The sequence below is a fragment of the Desmodus rotundus genome, chromosome 1 (genome assembly GCF_022682495.2).
Source record: "Desmodus rotundus isolate HL8 chromosome 1, HLdesRot8A.1, whole genome shotgun sequence".
NCBI lineage: Eukaryota > Metazoa > Chordata > Mammalia > Chiroptera > Phyllostomidae > Desmodus > Desmodus rotundus.
This window is the reverse complement of record NC_071387.1, coordinates 147,928,858-147,955,746: the sequence shown is the minus strand read 5'-3', so window position 1 is coordinate 147,955,746 and position 26,889 is coordinate 147,928,858. Positions and strand designations below refer to the sequence as shown.

At 37.5% G+C, this 26,889-nt stretch overlaps 1 protein-coding gene and 1 pseudogene across 2 annotated transcripts in view; both read left to right on the top strand.

Annotated features, from left to right (window-relative positions):
• The first annotated feature begins 1,070 nt into the window (after window positions 1-1,070).
• The window catches only part of PGGT1B (protein geranylgeranyltransferase type I subunit beta), a 63,211-nt gene continuing 37,392 nt past the window's right edge, over window positions 1,071-26,889 (top strand). The window contains exons 1-5 of one of the 2 annotated variants that reach the window (XM_024563265.3): window positions 1,103-1,239; window positions 8,126-8,249; window positions 8,901-9,019; window positions 25,136-25,203; window positions 26,344-26,495. In XM_024563265.3, coding sequence (XP_024419033.2) covers window positions 8,938-9,019; window positions 25,136-25,203; window positions 26,344-26,495 — 302 coding nt within the window. In that variant the 5' untranslated portion in view covers window positions 1,103-1,239; window positions 8,126-8,249; window positions 8,901-8,937. Of the gene's footprint in view, window positions 1,240-8,125; window positions 8,250-8,900; window positions 9,020-25,135; window positions 25,204-26,343; window positions 26,496-26,889 lie in introns of both variants that reach the window. The other variant, XM_024563264.4, reaches the window with a different exon arrangement.
• LOC112307139 (lys-63-specific deubiquitinase BRCC36 pseudogene) lies at window positions 16,247-21,917 on the top strand (annotated as a pseudogene).

Sequence of the window (26,889 nt, the reverse complement as noted above, 5' to 3'; positions counted from 1 at the left end):
CTTAATTGTAATAATGTATTGAAAACTACTCTGGGCATACCTGAAGGGCAAGGGTTTGGCCTCCATATTTGTAAGAATCGCCAAGGACAGCCCTCTGCTTATACTCAACCATTTGATAATGCAGTATTTGTTAAAGATACACAGGGAAAACTGTGAATAAGGTAAGTAGTACCTAAAATTATATAAGGCACTTTGGATTGTTGAATAAGTATAACTCCAGTCCACATGGTACATTTTTTAAGAAATACATTTTCTAAGAAAGCTATTAATTAAAATTATACCCAAACTTCTATTAGCTCAATTGATTATTTAAAAAACAAAAAGTATTTTAGGCCTGATCCTTGAGTGGATTTTTTTCCCCTCAAGATTTCCATATGAAGTTTTATAGGGAACATGGCTGAAGCAACTTATATCCCTCTTTTTGAAAAAATAGCTAGAAACATGTTATTTCATTGTTTTAGTATATGGGTAGTTGGAGAACATGTGGAGCTTCCTTGCTGTTGCAAATTGATAAAAGTGATGCTGGAGTCAAAACATTGACTCGAGCAAAGAGTACAATCTGAAGACTCCTAAACGAAAAATGAAGCAAACACCCACACGTGCGAACATTTATTTGTATGTATAGTACACTTAGATACATCTTACAGTGTTTTCTGATATACTAGGGAGGACTGGAAACGACTCAACTTTTATAGTGTCAATAATTATTTAATAAACGTTTATTTCCATAGCTTGATTTGTAGTTGTTTTTTTTTTTTTCCGTACCCATTCAGGTTAAAACTGCGGCCTCCCCCAAAGTGAGTCTGTTGGAAAAATTATACTGAGTCATTCCTGTTTTTATATATATCATATCACGTTCTTTAGGTCCTTGATTTTCTCAAAGCTAACTTAAAACTATTGACATTGTGCTCCCTCCCAAATATCCAAGGAGTAGAAAAAGTTGGGTGGTGCGCCACCTAGGAAGAAACCGTAGCGGTAGAGTGCTGCTTGCGACTTCCCGTCGACTCTACAGTAATTGCATTCGATTCCCCTGTAGGGGTTTCTTAGTACCGCTCACCAATTCCTTCCGGGTCACGGCAGACGTTGCTTCCGGAGCAGCATGGCGGCCACGGAGGACGAGCGGCTGGTGGGGGATTGTGAGGGAGAGCGGCTAGATTTCCTGCGGGATCGGCACGTGCGGTTCTTCCAGCGCTGTCTCCAGGTTTTGCCGGAGCGCTATTCTTCGCTTGAGACCAGCAGGTAACTGATGACGACAGTCCATATCGCCGTCCCGGGGCCCGGGCCTCAGCGGAAAGAAGCCCTGAAGCCCGACGGCTAACTAGGCGCCCGCGGGGGGCTGCGCCGCCGCCCACCCGGCACAACCGGGTGCCTCCCCTCTTCGGCGGGCCTGTAGTCGCTCACTTCCCTTCGAACTACGGCGAGCGGGTTTGGGAGCTGTTAGTCTAGGGATTTGGAATTACCGGTTTCCGCCTTTTTCACTTCCCATTTTTCTTGTCAACTTTGAGCTTCCTTTTTACTCCGTCTTTCCGGTCTCATTACTTTCGAGTATAAAAGGAAAAAAACAAAGCGTTTGTCATCGTATTTTAAATAAACAGCCTCTCCTGTATTTCCCTTTCCTAATTCATTGACTTTTTTTTTAATCGAGGTAACATTGGTTAATAACATACAGATATCAGGTGTACAACATTATAATCGGTTTCTATATACGCTATTGCGTGTTCATCATTAAAGTCTGTTTTCCGTTACTATACATTACACTCATTCATAATAGAGTGACTGTATTGTGTTTGATGTATAGGAGCAGAAGGGATCCTCTCGGGTTTGAATAGGAATTAACTTTTCAGGAACTATAAATCTATAGAAGAAGATTGGCAAAGGAATTACAGTGTTGCGTGAAGCAGCCTGGTAAAGTATATTCGCAAAAGCCTTGTAAGTTGGAGGTGGCTGAGCAATATGATCTGGCAGAAGCTAAGAAACTATGAATAAGTCATTCGGAGTAAAAGTCGGGGATGAGAAGAACGAGAGGAGGAGGCAGTTTTTGCTCTGCATTGCCGTGTTTTGAAGCGAGGCTCCAAAGCTGCATGGGACAAGCTGGGAAGAAAGAGCAGATTGTTTTGTCCACATTTTTTGAACTCGGAGTCTGGTGTATTTTGAACGCTGCGCGACTGGGTCCGTTTTGGAAGTTTTATAGAACACTTCTGCATACTTGTTCAAGAAATGTTTATTATGTTAGGTGCTGGAGTACAGCTGACCAAGACAAGCAGTTTCAATGGGGTCTATGCTATGTTTGTATAGGGTTCATGGGAGCATATAGGAAAGGCAGGTACCTAATCCAGATTTCTTTAGAGATGCCTTTCCTAATCACCCTTTGCAAAAGACACCACTTCCAGTCACCACCCGAAATTATATATTCATTGGTTTACTTTTTAGTATCTTTTTTCTTCACACTGGGTTGTAAACTTCACAAAGGCAGAGTCTTTGTCTACCTTGTTTGTTTCTGTAACACTAGGGTTGCCCTGTCCGATATGGTAGCCATAGCCACATTTGGCTATTTAAATTTGAATTAATTAAAATTAAATCACATTAAAAACTCAGCTCTGTTTGCAGTAGCCACCGCAGTACATCTGCTGTCACCACATTGACCAATGGCTTTTGTTTCTATTTCAGTATTTCCGTTGTCTCAAAGTTTTACTGGACGGCACTGTGCTGGGACATTGAACAGTATTTAGCATATTAAGTAAATATTTGTTGAATAATGTGATCTGAGCCCTGAAAGGTGAAAAATATTCTTGATAAAAAAAAAAGTAAAGCATTATTTATATGCCTTTCTGTGTCCATAGGTATTGAATGACTAGCACAGCCCATACCTAGACTTAAGATTTCTGTTTATATATGTCATTAAGCAATGTTACCTCAATAAATTTAAGAGAAAGTTCCAAGGTTATATGATATAGGATGTTAAGAAATATTTTAATAAATCAATTTATATTTTATTGGGATTAATTTTATGTGGATAAAAAATCATTCTATTGTGATTGTTGAACTTCGCTTTTAGCTATTATAGGTCTGTGGTTGCATTTTCAAAATGCAGGTGTGTTTGACTGGTCTATTCCTTAAAATTTCTGCATGGACAAAACCATATAGATTAACGCATGTTGTCAGTAAACTGTGTAATCCTGGTCACAGCATAAGTAAAACAGCAAAATTGTTTGAACAACTAATGTAATAATTGACAATAACATTAGTCATGTTATGTTACATTAGCAAAGAGGTATTATATCTTTTTTTATGCTTTGTGTTTGTCACTTGAGTAGAATTTTTAAAAACCATTTTTGGTTTCTTATGGCTCAGTAACACATTTAAGATAATCTGTGTGTGTTGGTTTTTGTACTGATTTTTTAAAGTTTTTCAGCTCCCTGATTTACAGTCTTTACTTTCCTTAGTTTAGCATTAAGTTCTTTTGTGGTGTATGTGATTCATAATTGACTAAGATACTTGTGAAGAAGCTCCAACCTTTTAAACAAAGGTGATTGGTCACAAAATTTCTACTAATACTAGAGTTTTAAGGAAAACAGTGGGTTGACAAAGACATAATTCTTATCCAGTACTGCAGTTCATTTCCACAGGCATTTATTGAGTGCCTCCCGTGTGCCTGGGAATGGGGATATGGTGTTAAACCAATGATTCAGGTGTTCCTGTGTTCATTCCTTTTTACTGATAGATGTGACACAGTTGATTCTTAAGAAGACTAATATTTGACCTTATTTTCTGACCCTCCATTTTGGCAAAATTGTTTCATTTCCCTGTTTCCTTTAGACTGACTAATAGGGATAATTTTTACTTTTCTAATAGTGGCTTTATGAAAACTCAAATGTATATTGTTGTTTCACTTGAGGTTTTCCTTTATTAGCTTTGAAAAGTGGTAGTTACTAGTCACCTCAAGAGAATAGTAAAACTTGGATTGTGAGCTTTGTCAATGAACAGGTTTCTTACGGGTGGTTTGGAGAGGGCTTTTTGGTTATATGTTCTTGTTGCCATTTGTATTTCGTTAAGAGGAATTAAAGTGGGCTTTTTTAATTTGAGGAACAAAATATTGACCGTTTTCTATTATGTTATTTTTACAGATTCAACTGTTCAAGGAGAAGGGTTTAGATAGTTTTTATTTTTACAAGATAATTTTTCTGCTTTTGAGTCCTTCCATTTTCCCCTGTATATCCTGTGTTGCAACTGTGGCTAACAACCACCCCGAAATTATTCTGTCTTTTCATCCCCTCCCTTATCTGAAGAATATCACAGTCTAGCAATGTATCCCTCAAAGTATGATGGTGATGGTGGGAGGCTCTTAATCAGTGACATCAGGGTACATACAAAAATGCACGTACCTGGGCCTGTCCCCAGATCTACATTGGATGTTGTGTGGATCTGGGAGTCTGCATTATTGTAAGCATCCCAGGTGGTTCTGATGCACACTAAAGACAGAGATTGTTTGCCTGATAGGAGAACAAATACACAAACAGATTGGAATTGTGCTGCCCAGCTCTAATGTGCCTGTGAATCACCTGGAATCTTTTGAAAATGGAGGTTCTAATTGCGTAGGTCTGGGTGAGTTCTGAGATACTGCAGTTCTAACAAGCTCTCTAGTGATAACTGATGCTGCAGATCTCCTGACCACAGTCTGAGTTTGCACAGTAATTGTATTCACAGGGCATTCTGGAACGCTCTACATAGCTCAACCAGAAGAAAGACGGGCTTAGAGAAGGCTTCTTTGAAGAAGTAACCCTGGAGCTAAATATTAAAAAAATGTTCATTTTTTTGTGTGTATGTATGTATGCCAGTGTATTATAGGCAAATAGACAAAGACAATAAAGTCAGGTAAGTGAATATTGAGCAGAGAAACTTTAGTCAGTACTCTAATAGTGGTTCAAAATGTAAGGCGGGTGTGGTAGGAAGTCATTCTGGAGAGGTAGACTTGGACCAGATCACGGAGGTCTTTGTGTGCCACGTCAAGAAACTTGAAGTTACTATCATGTAATTGACGGGAAGTAGCCAATCACTGGATCTTTCCAGTTAACTATGCATTTCAAAGTAAACATTGGATTTGATATCGGTCTTTGTATTAAGTGGTGCAAGACCAGAACCACGAGACCAATTAGGAAGCTGTTGGAGTAGTTCAGAAGGGAAGTCCTGGGGCAGTGGAAGTAGGGATAAAAGGAGGAATGAAGGAAAACTGACGAGTCCCAGCATTAAAGGATTAAAACTGCCATCAGGTCTAGAGAAAAAGGCAGAAGGGGCAGGTTTAGAAAGGAATAAGATGAGGATTATAATAGCATTTATCATATAGCAACAGTTTTTTCCCCCATAACTTAACCTACTTATGGTTAGGAGGCTAGTTTTATTCATTTTTACCACAAAATCTGGTCTACAGTAGATGTTCAGTAAATGTTTTTTATTAAAAAATTATTTTGCATGTTAAATAACTCCCAAAAAAGACCGAACTTAAAAATATTTACCAGATGAGTCAGCTATTTAAAAATACTACAGATGAAGAATAAGGCTTCAAATTCTAGAGTTTACTCAGTACTTCATCAGCCATTCCATAGTATTTATTTGGACCTCTATCTGCTATGTATTTTAACTTCAGATTAATTCTAACGTGTCCTTTAAGGCTCTTCATTTCCAGTGTTAATCATTTTATTGAGCATCTTTGTTCCTATTTTTTTTAATGTAGCAGCTTGTTTTTAATTTTAGAAGTCTTTGCAATATAATTTAGCTATAGCCCCACCTGAGATCTAGGCTACATCTAGGAATGTAGTCCACTGTTAAAGACACTTGGAGATGCCATTAAAGAGATTATACTAGAAAGGGGCAGCAAGAGATCCAAAGTTTGGGAATCTAGTCAACTCTCATAAATCAGTGTTCCAGTATACTCCCAAATGGCCACTCACCTGCTCTAGCCTAATTGTATACTACTCACTTAGTGGCATAGGAAAATCATAGTAGTGTGGCTAAATTCTTTTTTTCACTGCCCAGACTCATTTTCCTTAAAAAAAAAAAAAAAAAGTTTTTTGAGGTTCTATTTGATCTTTGTTCCTTTTTGTGCTTCTGCCCTTCTTCCCCTCCAAACAATTTGTTCTTAAGCCTTAACATTTTGAGATCTTTTGGAGACTTCATTTATGATCCACTGGTGAAGCAAGTTGATGTAGGGACAAAAAATGTTACTTTTTCATCCATGAGATGCCATACTTTTTATATGTATTTGTTAGAGTAGAAGAGGCAGGAAGACTTGACTTGCTCTGAGTTTTCAGACTATACACTCAGAGTTCAGTTCTAGGGGAAAGAAGAAAGGAAGAGAACAGGCAGATGGTCTCCAAAGGAAAAATAAAAATAATCTCACTAGCCTGGCTTTAGGTACATGCATGACAAGATTACTCCTCTGTACACCTGCATCAGGGTGTATTGCACAGCAATCTACACCCCCAGTAGCAGTCATCAGGGCACCATAAAATCCCACATTATTCCTCTCAGAGGCCCACAGACTAAAAGTCCCCTGTATTTTCTGTGGCCTTTTTAATTTTCTTCCTCTCAAAGTTTTAGGACTATTTGAGAACTCTAGTGTGGTCAGAAAAGGAATACTTTCCTAACCTCCCTTAGGATAGGCCCCAAATAACTTCTTGGTCCTGTCTACCAGCCACTGCTGAGGAGTTCACTTTTTAAACATATGTTTTGCTCTGTAACTGTGTTAATCCTATAAACCTTATTCTCAACTGCTATTTTAATGGGGTGTAGGATTAATGGGGCTAAACTGAGAGGCCGTAGGGCCCCCCTTAAGCCTAGCCTGGAGGCTTGAAAAAGCAGTAGCACGGGGATTGAGAATTATTTTGCATATTAATAACAGCAGACTAGTCTCCTGGCCTGCCTGCAGCCAGGAAGATGGGTGTCACTTTGACCCTTGATGTAACTGGTAGGCAGCTCCAGGGTTACAGTGCCAGTGCCTGTGTGAAAGCTTGGAGATGTTTCCTCCATGCCATGGGGCCATGCCTGCCCAGACTAACTGGAAGCCAAAAAAGGCATAGAATAGGAGAGTGCTGGCAGGTGTAGCCAGTTGTGGGAGGAGTCAGAAATGAGGTTACAGCAGAAGATCTGCACCGCAGGGATTTAAACCTAGGCACAGCAGCCGTGCAGGGGCTTAACCACGGGGTTTTGGGAAGCGGGGAGGGTCCTCTCTTGACCACAAGGCTTAGGAAGCAGGAAAGCAAGATATAGCAGCCATGTGGAACTCTCAACAGTTTGAAAGGATGCAGAAGGATTCCCAGGCTCACCATGAGGATGCGGTTTTGGATTAAGAACAGGAGCTACCAGCTTCTGTTTTCTTTTCCTGAGATAGGTACCCCTGACTGGCCTGCTTTGGCAAGGGGAGGCAGGACTATGTGTTTGCTGGTGTTTTAAAGGGCTTTTGGGATGTAATGACAACATTCCGCCATTACTCTATAACTTTTGAATAAATAGTTCCTTTTCTTTTTACCAAACTCTGGCATTGAGAGCCACAATTCCTACCCGGTGGCTGGCAAAGAAGAACCATAGAGTAACAAGACCCCTAGGGGGAGGGGGTTGGTTTCTGTAACACTGTGAGTTGAAAATGCTAGACTTTTAGAAGTCTTTAATACTTAAATATGCAAAATTTTAAAATAGTGTATCATCAGATGACTGATTTCTGGTATTTGCCTTCATTCTCAGGAACAAGTAAAATGAAAAACAGATCATTTAGATAACACTTATAAACAGATAACAGATAATATGACTTTAAAGCATCGTTTCTCAACCTCAGCACTATTGACATTTGGGGCCAGATACCTCTTTATTTAATGGTATTGACCTGTGCAACATAGGGCATGTAGAAGCATCCCTGGCCTTTACCAACTAGGCGAAGCAACCTTCCCTATTTATGACAACCAAAAATGTCTTCAGAATGTTTCTGTATGTCCAAAGTATCTTAGGACCGCTGCTTTAGGGCATTAAGCCTTAATCCTCTTTTAGAATCTCCATTAAAAAGTTGAAGAATGCCTCAAGCAGCCCTGCTATAAGATTTTAGACCAGATGACTTGAAATATTAATTTATCCATATCAGTCATAGGAATTACTAGAATATGAAAATGGGATAACCATGCTGAACTAAACAACATTCTGGAATGGATCTCAACATGAAACGAATTATACATAGCAAGCTCTTCATGTGAGAAGCAATCACTAAGGTACTAGTTTTCATATGAAAGCATAATGTTTAGATTTCTGATTTGTGCACAGTCTTGGAGAGGGGGATGAATATTGTTTTACAGTTTTTCCTTCCATCCAAGAATGGTTCTCTTTGGGAGAATTGAATTGAAATGCATTTGTATTCTTTTAAAGTGTTCCTTTCTAAAACTCATTATAAGTTTTTTCTAAGGTCACAGTATTTGTTAACAAATTTGAATAAAAATGGATTTATTCTAACATTCCTTAAGAATTAAACAGTAACTATAAGCATAATTATTTTAGGCAAATTAGTGAAAATTGAGATTTTTATATATTTTTCCAGGCTTTTGACTTTATTTGTACTGAACAAGTGCAGGAAATTCTCTTTTTTAAATCTACTTTTAGCCTTCAGGCTACTGATATACAGACTTCAGTAAATTCAGATGAATAGGATTGGTTTCTTAACCCCAAAATATCCCTTTTATAAAAATTGAAACAAAGGTTTGATTGTTACTACTAAATTATAAGAATATATTTGTTTTCTGGCTTTTGCAAAATGGGAGTTGTGTTTAAATTAATTGGAAAATTGGAATGAGTTTATTATTACTCTGAATTAGAAAGTCTTCAGTGATTTGATAGTAAAGATGGAATCTGACTTTTTTTTCTTTTAGGTTGACGATTGCATTTTTTGCGCTGTCTGGGCTGGATATGTTGGATTCCTTAGATGTGGTGAACAAAGAGGATATAATAGAGTGGATTTACTCCCTGCAGGTCCTTCCCACAGAAGACAGTGAGTGAGTTTTTAGCATTTTATTTTCAGTGTGACTAGTTGTACCCGGTATAACGTGTTGGATGAGCATATCTTTGCATTTATTCATAAACTATTAAATGTATTTTATTCATCTGTATTTTTCTTGTAATACAACACTCCCATTCTATTCAAATATTACACTTAACAAGTCTAATCTGTAATCTTTTGGGAGAACAGTTTAGAATTGTCTGGGACTGAAAGAGTCACGATTGTAGCACCGTCTTGTGTTGTGTACTTTCACATTGATGACTGCCTGTTGATCACTTGTATTTGGTTTATGTTTGATTAGTTTTGTAGCATTTGCTCTTTTTTTTGTCTCGTCAGTAAAAATCTCTTTGTCATCAAAAAGTTTCTTTTCAGTCTCCTGGTCATCTGCCCTCTAATGTTTCATTAGCATTTCTTAAATGATTTCTTAGAGCTCGCTCTTACTCTTCAGTCATCTTCATATTTCTTAAAACTTTGTAGACTTTGATCAATTAAATAAATTCTCAAAATTTAGAAATTACCTCATCAACTAAATACACACAAGTTTTATAAACTGTATTGTTCACTCTATTAAGTGTAAAATACCTAACATCAGTTTAACTTATGAATGTTAGAAATTCTAACCTGGAAAAGATCAAGCTAATAAGCTCCCAGAAGATCACACAATTTTTATCAGAGGTTACCACATATCTGTCTTTTAACAGTTAGCATTTATAAATTAACAGTGTTGTTCTTTGGTTGGAGTAATCATGTATAAATCTCTCCTAGATGAACTTTGCAAAAATAAGCTAAAGCTTTATTTAGAAAAAAAGAGGTTTGATCTGTTGGACATAGTTTATGGCTTTCTACTTTGTTATTTTGAAGTTCCCAGTGTTTGTTTTTTTATGACTTTTAAAATCTGTGCATGTAGATGAATTCTTGTTAAAAATGAGCATTTTGCCCTGGCTGGTGTGGCTCAGTGCATTGAGTGCCAGCCTGCGAACTTGAAGTGTTGCTGGTTTGATTCCTGATCGGGGCGCACGTCTGGATTGTGGGCCAGGTCCCTAACTGGGGAGTACAAGAGGCAACCATCGATGTGTCTTGCACATCGATGTTTCTCGACCTCTCCTTCTCCCTCCCTTTCCCTCTCTCTAAAAATAAATAAATAATGAGCATTTGAACTAGGTCTACCAGAACTTAATACATAAATATCTAATCACTTTTCACCAGCTACTTGAAGCAGCATATGTGATAAATTGCTCAGGAGTTGTAGATTCTAACATGTTGGCAGGTAGGATTTATTGAATGTTCTGCTAAGAATATTCGGCTAAATGTGTGCGGAAGGGCTTTGATAAATTATAAGATGTGGTCCTCATTCTCTAGGAGCTTATGGATGACATGAGGTCATGGTTCTAACCTGCAAGTAATTTGTGTTTTCCCTTTGTACCAGGATTTTTCTTTTTTTACTAGCTTAAGCGGAAGTCTGGGATTTTTTTTTTTTTTAAGTTGGATATTAGACAGATGTGAAGGTAGTATTACAGATTCTGACTTTTGCTTTTATACTAAAAATGTATGCCTTATTCAAACTATACATTGTAGTTTCTTAAAGAAATATATCTCACATAGTACAGGTAGGATTTTACATTGTGTATATAGAAAAGCTGTTCTATAAGTTTTTGCCAAAATATACATTGTATTTTATTTAGAAAAGTGTTATTGATATTCATCCACCGAAATTAAGTAGCCATTGCTTCTACAGAAAAGTATGGGCTGTAGTATCTTAGTGAGAGAACTCATACTATAGGTTACAGTTACCAGAACACTGACTACTTATTCGCCATGCTTCCTATTTTTGTCTTGTCTTTTTTTTTCTCTACTTTTAAGCACTGTTTGCTGGCTCTGTGATTGAGCTATTTTTGTCTGTCTTTAGTATGTGTTTGCTTTCTCCTACCATTTTATTAGTGAAAATGAGTTTTTACAATACTTTTAATACCCATATTCTTTTTAATGGCTGCTTTCTTTTCTTATCATTTGATCTTTTGTTGTGAGAGATTTGCTGACTCTTTGAACTTTCATATTATCCATAATAATTGTGTTTGCTTACATACTCACTATAATGGCTAAAATGAAAAAGGTGGGGGGAAAAAGTGTTGATGAGAATGTAGCACAACTGGAACTCTCATACAGTACTGAAAGAGCTTTATAACCATCATTTATAACTACCATTTGGTATTATTTACTAAAGCTGAACATAATATACATTCTATGACTCTGCAGTTCTTCCCCCTAGTATATAGCCGAAAGTTACTATACACCCAAAGATACTTCAAGGTACTAGAATGTTCATTGCAGTACTTTTCACAAGAGCACAGAAGTAGGAACTACACAAACTCCTCATCATTGGTGTAATTGATAAATGATGTATTTGAATACTTACATAATAGAATACTGTGCAGTAGAAGGAAAGAAAATTTTACAGCTGCATACAAGATTTGAATGAATGTCACACACGTTTTGAGAGAAAGAAGTACATAGTATATTACTCCATTTATATAAAACACAAAAATAGGCAAAACTAATCTCAACTTTTAAGGAGTGGCCAGAAGGAAGTAGGAGGGGGCTTTTGGTGCTGTCGTAAACTTTTTTTGAGCTGAGTGCTGGTGTTACAGGTGTGTTTACAGTACTTTGTATAAGTTCATTGAGCTGTTTAATTATTATAGGTGTGCTTTTCTGATATTTATTATAGTGTGATGAAAGATTTTTAATTTTTTAAAATTAGGGTTGGTACTCTCCATCTCTTGAAACCAATCAGAATTCTCTTCTACATTGTACTGTCATCTCCATGGTCTCCATTGGTTTGAAGCCCATTGCTAATTCTTTGAAAAATTATTGCTGCTTAACTGTTGCCTAAAATGTTTTTGCTTACATCTTAATTGTAAACTTCTGGAGGACTGAAAAATGTGTTTGCCTTACATTTGTCTTCCCTCTCAGACATAAAGCATTGTTGCACATCAGCAGTTGGTGGATTGTTAAATCACTTGTACCTTCTCCAGCTTTACTGTTCCTCCTTTCTTTATTTTCACATTTAGCCTAGAGCATCCTCTGGCACCTCCAATATTTTCTCATTCCTAAGGCATTTGCAGACTGAGTAGGATATGCTTTCTGTGACTCATAGATCTGTATTTGTCCTACTTTGTGATAGCATATACAATCTTAAAAGTCTATTGAGTTGGCCAAAAAGTCCGTTTATTTTTTTATGTAAAATAAAAGACACGTATTTCATTTTCACCAATAACATAATATAAGGTGGATCTCAATTAATGTCTTAATTTGATTGCTATCAACTTCAGCTGGTCTGCCTGACCGTGGAGCATCCATCCAGTGAGAAATCTCCAGCACAAAACTTTGCAAACGACTTTTGACACATTTGATCAGTCACAGCAACTTCTTAACACTCTGCACAAATACTGTTTTGCATTTCAGTTGCATTTTGACCTTTCTTGAAATCATAAAGCATAATATGCTGAAAATGTTGCATATTTTCTTCCATCTGCAGTATTAAAATGGCTACACAAAAATTCACCAATTTTGATTTTTTTTTTTTAATGCACACTGGTGTGACAGCTGTCACAATATAATCTAACAAAATTGTTTCAAATGAAGTTGAAGACAACTAAGTGCTACTAGAGCCATCTTACAGGAAAAAACGAAACGAACACTTTGGCCAACCCAATAAAATGTAAAATGAAACCCAGAGAACATAAAGGAAAAATTTGATAGATTTGACTAAATAAATATTTTAAATGTTTCGTAGTGAAAGATAAAATGTTAGATAAGTGACAGACTTGGAAGAAATTGTGGAAATAAATAGAATAGACAAAATATTAACATTGTATATATTGCCTGCCTCAAGTCTGTCTAGACTGAAGAATTCTTAAAGATTGAGAAGAAAATGATACATCACTTTAGAAAATGACAAAATGTATGAATAGGTAATTCACAAAAGAAGTACAGATAGTCAACAAATACATAAAAAGAGGAATAGCCTTACTAAAAATCGGAGAGATGTAATAGAAGCAATGATGTTACATTATTTTTTACCTAACATGTCAATATAGCAAAAAGTTTTAAAAGTTGGCAAGAATGTGGGGGAAAGAGCACTTTATTCCTTGGTGGAAATGAAAATTATTACAACCTTTTGAAGGGCATTTTAGCAGTGCAATTTTTTACTTTATCTGACATTCTTATGTGGGTTGAAATTGGCACCAAAGGACATGTTGTCCCAGAACCACAGAATATGACTTTATTTGGAGTAAGGGTTTTTGCAGATGTAGTTAAGGCAACGATCTCGAGATTAATAACTGGTGTCCTTGTAAGAGAAAGGAGATTCGAGACACAGAAGAGAGTCAGAGAGCTAAGAGAGGTACGCATGGATTCTCCCTCAGAACTCCAGAAAGAACCAACCCTGCCAACACCTTGATTTTAGACTTCTGGGTTCCAGAAATATGAGAGAATAAATTTCTGTTGTTTGCAAGCCATCAGGTTTATGGTAATTTGTTGGTAGCCTGGGAAAGCTAATACATGTGCACAAAAATATGTGCAGGAGACTGTTTTGGCATTATTTATTCCACCAACAAATTAGAAGCAAAATAAATGTTCGCCAAAAGTGAAAGTTAAACTCTGGTCTAGTAAAGAATACTATGCAGTAGTAAAGTGGTTGAGATAGATCTTTATATGTACTGGCATGAAATTGTTCACTATACATGGGTAAATGATAAATGCCAACATACACAGAGGCATTTTGTTTTAATAAGTTGTAAATATAAATATATAGGAAAAACTCTGAAAGGATACATAGAAAATCTTTGTGGAGGGGAAAGTAGATGGAGATGCAAGAATAAGGTACTTTAATTTTAGTCTATATATCTGCATTGCTTGAATGTTTACAATAAATATGTTTCAGTATTTAAAAATTGAAGTTAAAAAAGTCAGCTTAACTTCTCTTAAAATCACAACAAAAATAAACATTTAGAAACTAAACTTAAAGTTACATTAAGGTTATACATAAATATTGATATTTTGCTCATGGCAGAAATAATGCTGTACATTATTTAATATTTTATGAATTTCAAAAGCATTGTCAAATACTTCATTACATTTGTTCTTCCCCTGATCTGCCTTTTCTAAAAGAGGAAAATGAGAGACAGTGTGATTAAGAGACCTGCCCCGAGGCCACACACATTAAGTGGTACAGCTAGACTGAAATCCCAGGCTCTGACTCAAAAGTCCCAGTGCTGCTTTACTGATGAAGTATATGTGCCTAGTGGAGACTGTCATGTGTGGCACTTAAGTACATTGTGAATAATTAATCAAAATTAACCCTGGCCTTTCATTTAACTCCGGAGTGTAAAGACCCTAGTGGTGTCCTACTAATCAGTGTGTGGTCAGACCATTGGAGGGTTGGGACCCTTCTCATCAACCTGTGCAAGTACTTAGGAATCACAAGGGATCAGGCTGGAAATTGTGTGCTTCTGTCTCTGATCAAGAGCACGACTAGAGAACTTTAGAGCCAGAATAGAGCAGGGAATATTGTAGTCCCTCATTTCACAAATGAGGATATTAAGGTCCAGAGAGATTAATCATTTGTTCACAATAATATGGCTAGTTGAGAATGGAGGCAAATTAGAATACAGTTTTTTGTTTTCTAGTCCTTTGTTATTATCATTACTGGTATCTGGTTTTTAATAGATCTCTTAAAATATTAGGGTTAAGTGTTTGGGAATGTAGATAAGGTGGTTTAATATTAAAAGGTGAGATGCTTACGATTTTGTTTTTTTAGTAGATTTTTTAGTCACACGACTTCCTTTTAAAAATAATATGCTTAAAATGTAAGCAGTTTCCTGTGGCTAAATCGAACATATTTCAAGTTTAGAAAATTGTAGAGAAACTTTTTTGGAAGCATTGTGATCAAGAATTTTTTGCAAAGATCTCACAGGGGTTGGTTTGTATTCCTGACCATCCCTAGTCATGTTACAGGAAAAAAGTGGGGTTTGGCTGCCCACCATCAAATACAGGCATAAGACAAAGGTTGGTTGGGAAGGAAAAAGGTCTTTAAAAAAATGTTGCACAACTTGGGAAAATGGGGAACTCCCAGGCTCCAGGCTACTCTCTTCTGCAAAACACATACAAAACCTGTTTGTCCCCCAAAAGGCTGAAACCCAAAATCAAGCCCAGAAATCCCACTCCATCCTTATCTGCCTGCCCTTCTGGAGCCCAAGGCTGCTAAGCAGACAGCTCTCCACTTTAATGCTCCCTCCCTTGAATCCACATGGTCCTGATCTGTAGCTTCCCACGCCTGGGGCCCAGAGCCTCTGCCAACCTCTGTACCTGGTCATGAAGGGGCTCTGTCTGTGAATCCCAGAGGAAGAGAACTGCAAGCCTCTGCCCTCCCTTTGTTTAAATCTCCCCAGACAAACCGCCTTGTGGTCCACAGCTGATCCCTCATTTTTTCAGATTAGACTGGAAGGTCAGCACTGCCCCCTGCCCTCATGTTAACCTTTAGGTATGCATGTTGGTGTAACCTGTGGTTTCTCCTTAAATCAGGAACCAGAAGGGGATACGGGGGATTTTCCCTTTATCACACTCTAGCTTTATGCAGACTCCATGCGAGGGCCACCGCCCACAGCACCTCTGCCAGGGATGGGGAACTCTATCCTCAGATGCTGCCCTACATTGGTTACTGGGGCAACGTAACACTTGTTTACCCTTTACCAGGGACACAGCCTCTCCTGTGCTGTCCCAGGACCCTCCCCTTTGCCCAGTAATCTGGCCATATCTCCCTGTGTCCATGAGTCTGATGGGCCACATCACAAATGTCTAATTCTAAATTCTCAGTTCACTGTGTTGTTAGATGAAACACTGTTAAATCTCTAATCTCTATGAAAGAAAGTCTTCCTTCTGCCTTTTCCTTAATTGGTCTAGATCCAATTCTGAAAGTAATATGTGAAATTTAGAAAATGTTATTAAAAAACATTGTTAAGCTGTAGAATTTTGCACGTACCTTGTCTGTATTCTCTTGACATCCTGGAAAGGGTTGTATAAGGTGTGTCCTTCTACTAGCAAATCTTGTTTATTTTTTAATATAATTTATTAATTATGCTATTACAGTTATCCCAATTTTTACCCATTTGCTGCCCTCCGCTCATTACCCCCATTCCCTCTAGCAGTCCCACCAGTTAGTTCATGTCCGTGGGCCATGCATGTAAGTTCTTTGGTGTCTCCATTTCCTGTACTATTTTCAACGTCTCCCTTTCTGTTTTGTACCTACCAATTATGCTTTTTAATCCCTGCACCTTTCCCCCAGTTCTCATCCTTCCCCCTCCCAGGTGATAACCCTCCAAATGATCTCTGTGTCTATGATTCTGTTCCTGTTCTGGGTGTTTGCTTAGGTTTTTTAGATTCAGTTGTTGATATTTGTGAATTTGTTGCCATTTTAATGTTCATAGTTTTGTTCTTCTTTTTCTTGAATAAGTCCCTTTAACATTTTATGTGATAATGGCTTGGTAGTCATGAACTCCTTTAGTTTTACCTTATCTGGGAAGCACTTCCTCTGCCCTTCCATTCTAAATGATAGCTTTGCTGGATAGAGTAATCATGGATGTGGGTCCTTGCTTTTTATCACTTTGAATACTTCTTGCCATTCCCTTCTAGCCTGCAAAGTTTCTTTTGAGAAATCACCTGAGTCTTATGGGAACTCGTTTGTAGGTAATTCTGCTTTTCTCTGTCTCCTTTTAAGATTTTCTCTTTTATCTTTAACCTTTGGCATTTTATTTATGCCCAGGGTGGGGCAACCTATTCACCTCGTGGTGGCTTTGTGTAGGGGGAGGGCTCAGAAAGGGGACAATGCCACTGCCTGGCTTCTCGAGGTTTGTCTGGCACTTGTCCTTTTTCCAGTCACTTCATTTACTCTCTGTATGTGACTGGCGACCTTTCAGCTGTTGCCCTGGTGCTGAATCCCAGAGGAGTTGAGTCTGTGTAAATTCTAAGTCTGTGTGGGCCCTTTAAGCAGGGTCTCCTGAAAATCCACCAGTTTGTCCCATTGCTCCAACCCCCACTGGTTTTTACAGCTAGGAGTTATGGAGATTTATCTTCCTGGCACTGGAATACTGGGCTGTGTGGTCTGGGCTGGGACTGGGATCCCTCACTCCTGAGGTATCCTTCCCAATTTTTATCCACCATATGTGAATATTGGGACTGCCTGTTTCACTGCCTCTCCACATCTCTCTGCCATCTTTGCATCTCTGCCTCTTAGACCCGTCTAGATGAATGTAGCTTCTTTAACTCCTTGGTTTTTGGACTTCTATGCAGTTCTACTTCTGACTGCTCTGGGTGTTAACTTGTTTTGAGGTGTGGTTATAAATTTTTCTGTAGTTGTGCAAGGAGGCAAAGGATGTTTACCTGCACCTCCATCTTGACTGGAAGTCTGAAATCTTGTGTTTCTTATGACCTATGAAGAATTATTTCTATAGTCACAAAATATAAATATCAAATTTTACATGGAAATTGCCACATTATTCACTTGAATTGTTTGCTTAGTGCAAAAACTGAACTTTTAAAATTGGGGTTAGGTAGTTAAGAACATGACCAAATCAGGTTTTGAATTATAGTTAAGCAGCATGACCACCATTAATAGTGTGGTACCACTACACTATTTTAGCCTAAGAGTTGTTCTTTACTAGAAGCCCCTTAATATACCTTTTAATGTGTTTTTATTTTATCTTTAACATAACATTTTCTCTTAGAAGAGGGGAAATACACTTTCTTATGAAAAGCAACTCCACTGATTAAAATAAATCTTTTAAAACTCATTAAATTTTTATATTCTACAGGTTTATAACTTATTTTTTTAAGAATCTAAATGCACTGTCTTTACAGTGCTTGACATATAGTTTGTGTTTATTATGAGCTTAATAGTAAAACTTTTATGTTTTAATGTGAGATATGACCCAATCATTAGGAGTTAGCTTTGTAGCTTAATAATTGTCTTTCATGTGCAGGCATGCAAATAAAGGGGTTGTTTTTCCTTATAGTTGATAGCTGAACATGGTATATTCTCTAATAACACATCCCTCTACATACTCAGCATATACACATGTATACATACTACATCCACATTCATATTCCCAGTTTTGCTGCTCCTTCTTCCCATTTACCCAGTTTTATTTTCTGAAGTAATATGGATTTTTACAATATATTACTATCTAAACTACTTCCATGTAGCAAAATAAGGTTGTTTGACTTTTTGGCTCTACCATGGTGGAAGATGCATCCATCATATTTGCAGTTCTCAATTCTGTGTCACAGAGGGATTATTTTCTCTTTTTACATGTGATTGTCCAGGCCCAACTCTTAGGGCTTTTATGTGGGCCTGGGTTAGGACCCAAGAGACATCTGTATTTTTTTCAAACTCTATGATTGAGTCTGTTAGGCTGTCAGAACTCTTTCAGGGTTTGGTTTTTGGTTGGTTGGTTGGTCGTTGTTTTTTTTCTATTACTGAATAGGAACACTAGGTGGTGCCATCTAATAATCTCCCAAGTTTAAACTGTACCCTGAGTATGCATTCAGTTATAAATTTGGAATGAATGGCAAGTTTATACTAAACAGTTGGTCAGTAACAAAAATGGATCTAGAATCCTAAGTTGTCATCCAGTGTCTATTTTGTTTATTCTGTTCTGGGCTTTGATGATAAGTTACCCTTTGCTTAATTATAAACACAATGCCCATATTTTGGTATCTTTTACTCTTGACTGTATACATTTTCTCATGTTGCTACATACTTCCCCCTAATTATTACTTTAATAGCAGTATAATGTGCCTTTTGAGGAGATACAGTATGTGATATTTAATCCGTCCAACAATCCCTCTGTGGTACACAGTCAGAATTAGGAACCACTGATTTGGTAGACAGTTTTAAATTTGTGAGTAAGGTTTCCTAAATTGTTCAAAGAATTAATCTCTAAGCTATTATTCTATGTATTTCAGGGTATGTAAAGCTGAATAGAGCACAGTACCCGATTTAAAGGATAGAAGAGTGGCTGGAGCTCCAGGTTGGTCAGGCCTGAGTGGGCCCAAGGCGGACGTGAGCAGGGTTGGACCATGATGGCAGTGCAGGCATTCTTGAGTTGGATGCTTGCCTAGTTTGTCTCAACCATGCTCTGAGCACAGAAAAGGAACAGGTGATGGGACTGTATATAAGGGAGTTGAATGATGACACAAGAAATGACTCTAAATTTATATGTGCCAGAACTAAAATAAGCACAGTTGCTGAAAAGATTGACACTGTCAGAATTGTTTACATTCATTCTGTTATCATCTTGCCATGTTCTGATAAGAGGAAGGATCAAGTTGAAATTTCTCCAGAGCAGCTATCTGCGGTCTCAACAGAGGCGGAGAGGTTGGCTGAACTAACAGGTCACCCCATGAGAATTGTGGGCTGGTATCATTCCCATCCTCATATAACTGCTGGCCTTCACATGTTGATGTTTGCACACAAGCCGTGTACCAGATGATGGATCAAGGCTTTGTAGGACTTATTTTTCCTATTTCATGGAAGATAAAAACACAAAAACTGGCGAGGTACTCTATACTTGCTTTCAATCCATTCAGGCTCAAAAGAACTCAAGAGTATGAGAGAACTGAAATCACAATCCATATTGTACCTCATGTAACCATTAGGAAAGTATTCCTTGAATCAGCAGTTGAGCTGCCCAAGGTCCTGTGCCAAGAGGAGCAGGATGCATATAGAAGGATTCAGATTTTACACATCTGGACTCTAACCGAGATCCATAATGGCTCAGCGTTTACCAAGAATCTGTGCAGGCAGATGTCAGCAGTCAGCGGGCCTCTCCTACAGTGGCTGGAGGACAGACTGGAGCAAAACCAACAGCATTTACAGGAATTGCAACAAGAAAAGGAAGAGCTTATGCAAGAACTTTCTTCTCTAGAATAAAGTGAGAGACAAAATGGGGGGAAATGAAAGTATCCATGTGTAAAATTAAATAAGCTAGGTCAATTTTGAAGAAAAAGTTGGAAGGACTCACATTACCTGACTTTAAGACTTACTATAAAGCAAGAGTAATCAAGGTGGCATAGTATACAACCAGCTGATTTTTGACAAAGGTGTAAAAGCAATTGAATGGAGGAGGGATAGTCTTTTCAACAGATGATGCTGGAGTAATTGGACACACAAAGACAAAAAATGAACTTTGACATAAAATGCACACCTTACATAAAAATTAACTCAAAATGTGTCATGTACTTAGATGTAAGATGTAAAACTATAAAAATTTTAGAAATAGCCCTGGCTGGTGAGGCTTGGTGGATTGAGTGCTGGCCTGTGAACCAAAAGGTCACCAGTTCAATTCCCAGTCAGAGCACATGCCTGGGTTACCAGCCAGGTTCCCCAGTTGGTAGCATGTAAGAGGCAACTGATCAATGTATCTTTCCCACGTTGATGTTTCTTTCCCTTTCTCCCTCCCTTCCCCTCTCTCTAAAATAAATAAATAAAATCTTTAATAAATAAAAATTCACCAAAAAATTTAGAAATAAAATCATGGACAAAATTTTATTGTTGGGCTAGGCAACAAGTTCCAAGCCTTCACCCCAAAGCAATCCTAAAGGGAAAAGTTGATATATTGGACTTTATCAAAATGAAAAACTGTTCTGCAAAAAATTTAAGAGGAGTAAATTATTGAGAGAATTATTTGCAAACCATATATATGATCATTCTAGAATATGTAATAGTAAAAACCAACATTCTAATTAGAAAATGAGTGAAGTACATAAATAGATATTTCACTAAACAGAATAGCAAGTAAGCACAAGAAAAGATGTAAGTTAAACGTACATATACCATGTGACCCAGCAGATTAACTCCTAGACATTTATCACAGAGAAGTGAAAACCTGTGTTGGCAAGAAAACTTATACAGAAATGTTCTTATCGCCTTTATTTGTAATAGCCCAAAACAGGAAGCAGCGCACATGTCCTGCAGTTGAGTGGTTAAACCAACCATGGAATATTATTCAATGAAAACAAATACCCATACAACTTGCATGGACCTCAAGGGTACTATGAGGAATTTTTTTTAAAGTATAACATTCTTTAAATGGCAAAATTATAGAAATAAAGTACAGATTAATGGTTGTCAGGCATAGGGACTAGAGGGGTAGAGAATGTATGTGACTATTACGGGATTGCACACAGGGTTCCTTTGTGCTGATGGAACAGTTCTGTATCTTGATCATGGTGTGCTAAAACTGCATAAACCTACACACACCCACAAATAAATGCATGTAAAATTGAAATAAGTTCTGCAATCTGGTAAGGAGTATTGTACCATTGTATCATGTGAAACTGAATAAGGTCTGCAGTCTACTAAGGAGTACTGTACCACTTTCAGTATGTTGGTTTTGAAGTAGTATTTCATAGGATCTTATTACTGGGGGATACTGGGTGAAGGGTACATGGGACTCATTGTACTATTTGCAACTTCCTATAAGACTATAATTATTGCAAAATAAAAAGTTATACATATTAAAGTAATAGAAGAGTAAAAACTAGTTGTTATGAATTAGTCATGCACCAGTCATAAGAGATGTGAAGCTAGTTCCTCAAAGCCTATTTTTAAATAAACTTTATTTTTTACTAGTTACACATGTCTAGCCTGTTGATACTACATTTCTACCTGATAACATCAATCACGCTGATTTTTTAATTGAGGGTGTGACCATTTTTTATTTTACATTTTAAAAAATTTACTCCAGCTTTATTGAGGTATCACTGATATATGACATGTAAGTTTAAGGGGTACAACATGATGTTTGATACATGTATATGTTACGAAGTGATTACTACATAAGGTTAGTTCACACCTCTTTCTCCTCACACAATTACCCTTTTTTGTGTCTGTAGGCTGATAACATTTAAGACCTACCCTCTCAATAATTTTCAAGTGTACAGTACAGTGCTGTTAACTGTAGTAACCATGCTATACATTAGATCCCCAGAACTTAAAACTTCGTATGCTTTGGCCAACACCTCCACACTTCCCCCCATCCGGTCCCTAAAAGCCACTATCTACTATTTTTATGGTTTCAGCTTTTTGTATTTCACATATAAGTGAGAAAAGTACTTGTCTTTCTCTGCATGACTTATTTCACCTAGCATAATGCCCTCAGGGCACATTCATATTGTTGCAAAAGGCAGGATTTCCTTTTATTGATAGCTGAATGATATTCCTATGTGTGTGTGTGTGGCATTTTCTTCATCCATTCATCTGTTAATGGATAAATTTTTTTAAGTACCTTATTGATTATGCCATTAAAGTTGTTCCATTTTTTTCTCCCTTTTATTCTCCTCTGCCCTGTACCACCCCCTGCCCCAGGAGCATTCCCTCACCTTAGTACATGTTCATGGGTCGTACATATAAGCTCTTCGGCTTGTCCATTTCCCATACTATTCGTAACCTCCTCATGTCTATTTTTTACCTACCTTTTATGCTTCTTATTCCCTGTACCTTTTCCTTCGTTCTCCCTCCTCCCACTCCCCTGCTGATAACTCTCCATGTGATCTCCATTTCTGTGATTCTGTTCCTGTTCTAGTTGTTCGCTTATTTGTTTTTGTTTTCTTTTTTAGGTTCAGTTGTTGATAGTTGTGAGTTTGTTGTCATTTTACTGTTCATATTGTTTATCTTTTTCTTATGTAACTCCCTTTAACATTTGATATAATAATGGTTTGGTGATGATGAACTCCTTTAACTTGACCTTATCTGGGAAGCACTTTATCTGTCCTTCCATTCTAAATGATAGCTTTGCTGGGTAGAATAATCTTGGATGTAGATCCTTGCCTTTCATGACTTGGAATACTTCATTCCAGCCCCTTCTTGCCTGCAGGGTTTCTTTCGAGAAATCAGCTGATAGTCTTATAGGAACTCCTTTGTAGGAAACTATCTCCTTTTCTCTTGCTGCTGTTAAGATTCTCTCCTTATCTTTAATCTTGGGTAATTTAACTATGATGTGTCTTGGTGTGTTCTTCCTTGGGTCCAACTTGTTTGGGAATCTCTGAGCTTCCTGGACTTGCATGTCTTACTTCCTTTCCAGATTGGGGAAGTTTTCTTTCATTATGTTTTCAAATAAGCTTTTCATTTCTTGCTCTTCCTCTTCTCCTTCTGGCACCCCTATGATTCGGATGTTGGAACGTTTAAAGTTGTCCTGTGTGTTCCTAAGCCTCTCCTCATTTTTTGAATTCTTGTTTCTTTGTTCTGTTCTGGTGGAACGTTTGTTTCCTCCTTCTGGTCCAAATCATTGATTTGAGTCCTGGTTTCCTTCCCTTCACTCTTGGTTCCCTGTATATTTCCTTTATTTTATTTTCTATAGCCTTCGTTTCTTCCTCTATTTTGTAGCCATACTCAACCATTTCTGTGAGCATCCTGATTACCAGTGGTTTGAACTCTGCATCTGATAGGTTGGCTATCTCTTCATCACTTAGTTCAATTTTTGGAGCTTTGATCTGTTCTTTCATTTGGGCCATATTTTTTTGTCTTGGTGTGCCTGTTGCATAGTAAGGGGCAGAGCCTTAGGTATTCACCAGAGCAGCACAACTCACACAGTGCGCTGTGGCTCTGTGGGGGGGGGAGGGGTCCAAGAGGGAACAATGCTGCTTACTTGACTCTTGGCCGGCTTTCAGTTACTTCCCCTGCTACCCACAAGCAAATTGGGCCCTTCTGGTACTGATTTCTAGGTGGGTGGGTTTGTGTATGTTCTAGGACCCTGTGGGTCTGGGAGTTTCTCCCACCACCAGAACTCCCACAGGTTTTCACACTCAGAGGCTTTGAGGCTTTATTTCCCCGTGCTGGAACCCTGGGTTGTGTGGTCTATCTCGCTCCCCAGTTGTTCCTCCCGGTTTGTCCACATGCAAATGTGGGACTGCGCGGTCTGCCAGCCACTGCCTTCCACCCTGGCTGCCAGTCTGCACCCCTCCTACCAGTCTGGGTGAATGTTTCTTCTTTAACTCCTTGGTTGTTGGGCTTCTATACAGTTCAATTTTCTAGCAGTTCTGGTTATTTTTTGTTTTTAAATTTGTTGTTGTCCTTTTGGTTGTGCCAAGAGGCAAAGTGTTATCTACTTACGCCTCCATCTTAGCTGGAAGTCTCTTGTTGATAGATATTTAAGTTGTGCCCTGTTTTGGTTACTGTGAATAATGCTACAGTAGACATGAGAGTACAGATATCTCTGAGATAGTGACGTCATTTGCTTTGGATAAATACCCAGAAGTGGGGTTGCTGGATCATATAGTGGTTCTGTTTTTAATTTTTTGAGGACCCTCCATACTGTTTTCCATGGTGTCTCTACCACTTTCCATTTCCACTAATAGTGCACAAGAGTTTGCTTTTCATTAATGTAACTATATTAAGTTCCTAGTTACATTTCATTGATACCTTTAAAACGAAAATTTTTAGAAAAAATTTTCAGTAAAATTTTGAATGAGTAGAGACTAAGTGGGAACTTACTGTATTCTATATATTTCAAAGCAAAATGGGTTATTGGACTCAGAATGAGGTCTGTCTAATGCTAAACTACAAAGTATACATTTTTATGACTATACATCAGTTTATACCTTTAGCTTTCTCCCCTGTGAAGAAGCAATGAGTTAAAGTAAAAAGAAACTGGATGAGATAAGGATTCTAGATCCTTTCGTGTTACCAACAGTTACCTTGAACATGTCCCTTGTGGACTTCTGCTTTTTGTTCTATAAAATGAGGGGTTGAAGATGATCAGATAAGAAAAGTATAAAAACATTTTGTACACAGTGAGGTGGGTTGTAAACTAAAGGTACATGGTAGAAAATCATTATTTTGTCCTGACTTGTTTGGAAATTAAATGAGGAAATTTCCATAAAGCTCCTTGAACAGACCTGGCACATTTAACATTAGCTACCATGAAAATGGAGGTAGTGATAACAAAGCTTTGGTAGTAAAATACTCTGTTTCTGAAAGATTATGTAATTGAACTAGTTTAGCATCTGTACAAAAGTAAGGGATACTTTAAATAAGTCCACGTTTTTATTTTCTAGGATCAAATCTAAATCGCTGTGGTTTCCGAGGCTCTTCATACCTGGGTATTCCATTCAATCCATCAAAGGTCAGTTCTCTTCGGATCAGGAGAAAGGAGGAGGGAAGTGAGGAGATTTCAGTGAGAAAGAATACTAAGAAAGGATACCAAAAGAACCAGGCTTCCATGTTTCAATACAGCTATATACTGTCTAATGTATATTATGAACTGGAACTCTTTAAGGGAAAGCTATACCCACCCTATTTCCTGGAAGAATGCACAATACACATACACAAAAATTATGTCTCTCTTATGTCTTATGTGTAAATTATTGATGATTTCCTGGAGAAAATGGAATTAAAGCACTCAAGTGCTTGATACTTGCTGTCTAAGAAGCCCATGCACTTGTATGCATTAGAGAGGGACCTTACAGATGGTTCTCATTTCTTAGTTAAAAACCAAAAAAACAAAAAACTTACTACAGCAGTAACTAAAGACCTAAGTAGTGATGAATTTGTTGACCTTTGTGGCAACAGGCAGAATATCTTCAGGGTTATATCCAGAGGCTTTGGTACCAGCACACACAGATGTAGAAGCAGTGAGTCCTAACAGAGTGAGGAACCTTTTTCTTTAAAAAAGCAGACCCAGAACAAGCTTCATAGATGTCATCTTTGTGCAAAATACCAATTTTTTTCTACAGTGGCAAGCATAGAAAAACTTCATCATTTTGTCAAGAGGTTTCACAAAATAGAAACTTTTTCCTTGATGAGATCAGTTTGCTTTTATAGTGGTTACAAACTATTACCTGGCTACATTCAGTGTTTCAGGGTTTATATCCAGTTGCAATCTGAAGGCAAATAGCATGCTGCCAGTTTTTCTATACTCTGCTTCAGAATTTAGGAATAAATAGTGATTTTGGAGAAGGCGACATGATTTGCTACAGGCACTGCTTAAATTTTTTTCCTCTGCCTTAAGCTATAGACCAACTTGCCTATGTCATAGTCATGAATTGGCATGGTGTTTTCAGTCATGTGTGCCCATTGCCTTTAGCAGGGAATCAAAAAACAAAGGATTCATAAAATACAAATATATATAAAATTGAGGATTGTTTTACCCAATCATATCTATACCAATTAGTATAGACGTTTTAATTTTAGCTATTTACTGAAACTAATAAAATAAGTTTTTATTTCATTTTACTAATTAACATTGTATTAATTTTGAATTCAGAATCCTGGAACAGCCCATCCTTATGACAGTGGCCACATAGCAATGACCTACACTGGCCTTTCATGCTTAGTTATTCTTGGAGACGACCTAAGCCGAGTAAATAAAGAAGCTTGCTTAGCAGGTTTGAGAGCCCTTCAGCTGGAAGATGGGAGGTATGGGTCAATCTTTCTTAACTTTAAAAAAAAAAATCTTTTTAAACTGAGAAAAAAGGAATATAGTTCTATACTAGAACTTTAAAGATTTATCATAAATTCTTATTAATCTGAACTTTTATTCCTTTGGTCATAGGAGGAGAAAGGGATGAGCATTGAATATATTCCAGTGTACGTAGTTTTCTTGATATTTTTAAAGGACAGAAAAAGAAGTTAATGAGTTCTTTAATATTTGATGGTTTGTGTGGTGTATCTAACTGAAGAAAAATTTTCCTGGAGTTTTAAGGTGAAACTTTTTAAATCCAGGAAATGATAAAGCAGTATTGTTATTGTCTAAAGAAAAGACTGCAAACAAATTCTGCTATGTTATTATTTCTCTGTCCCATTTACTGTT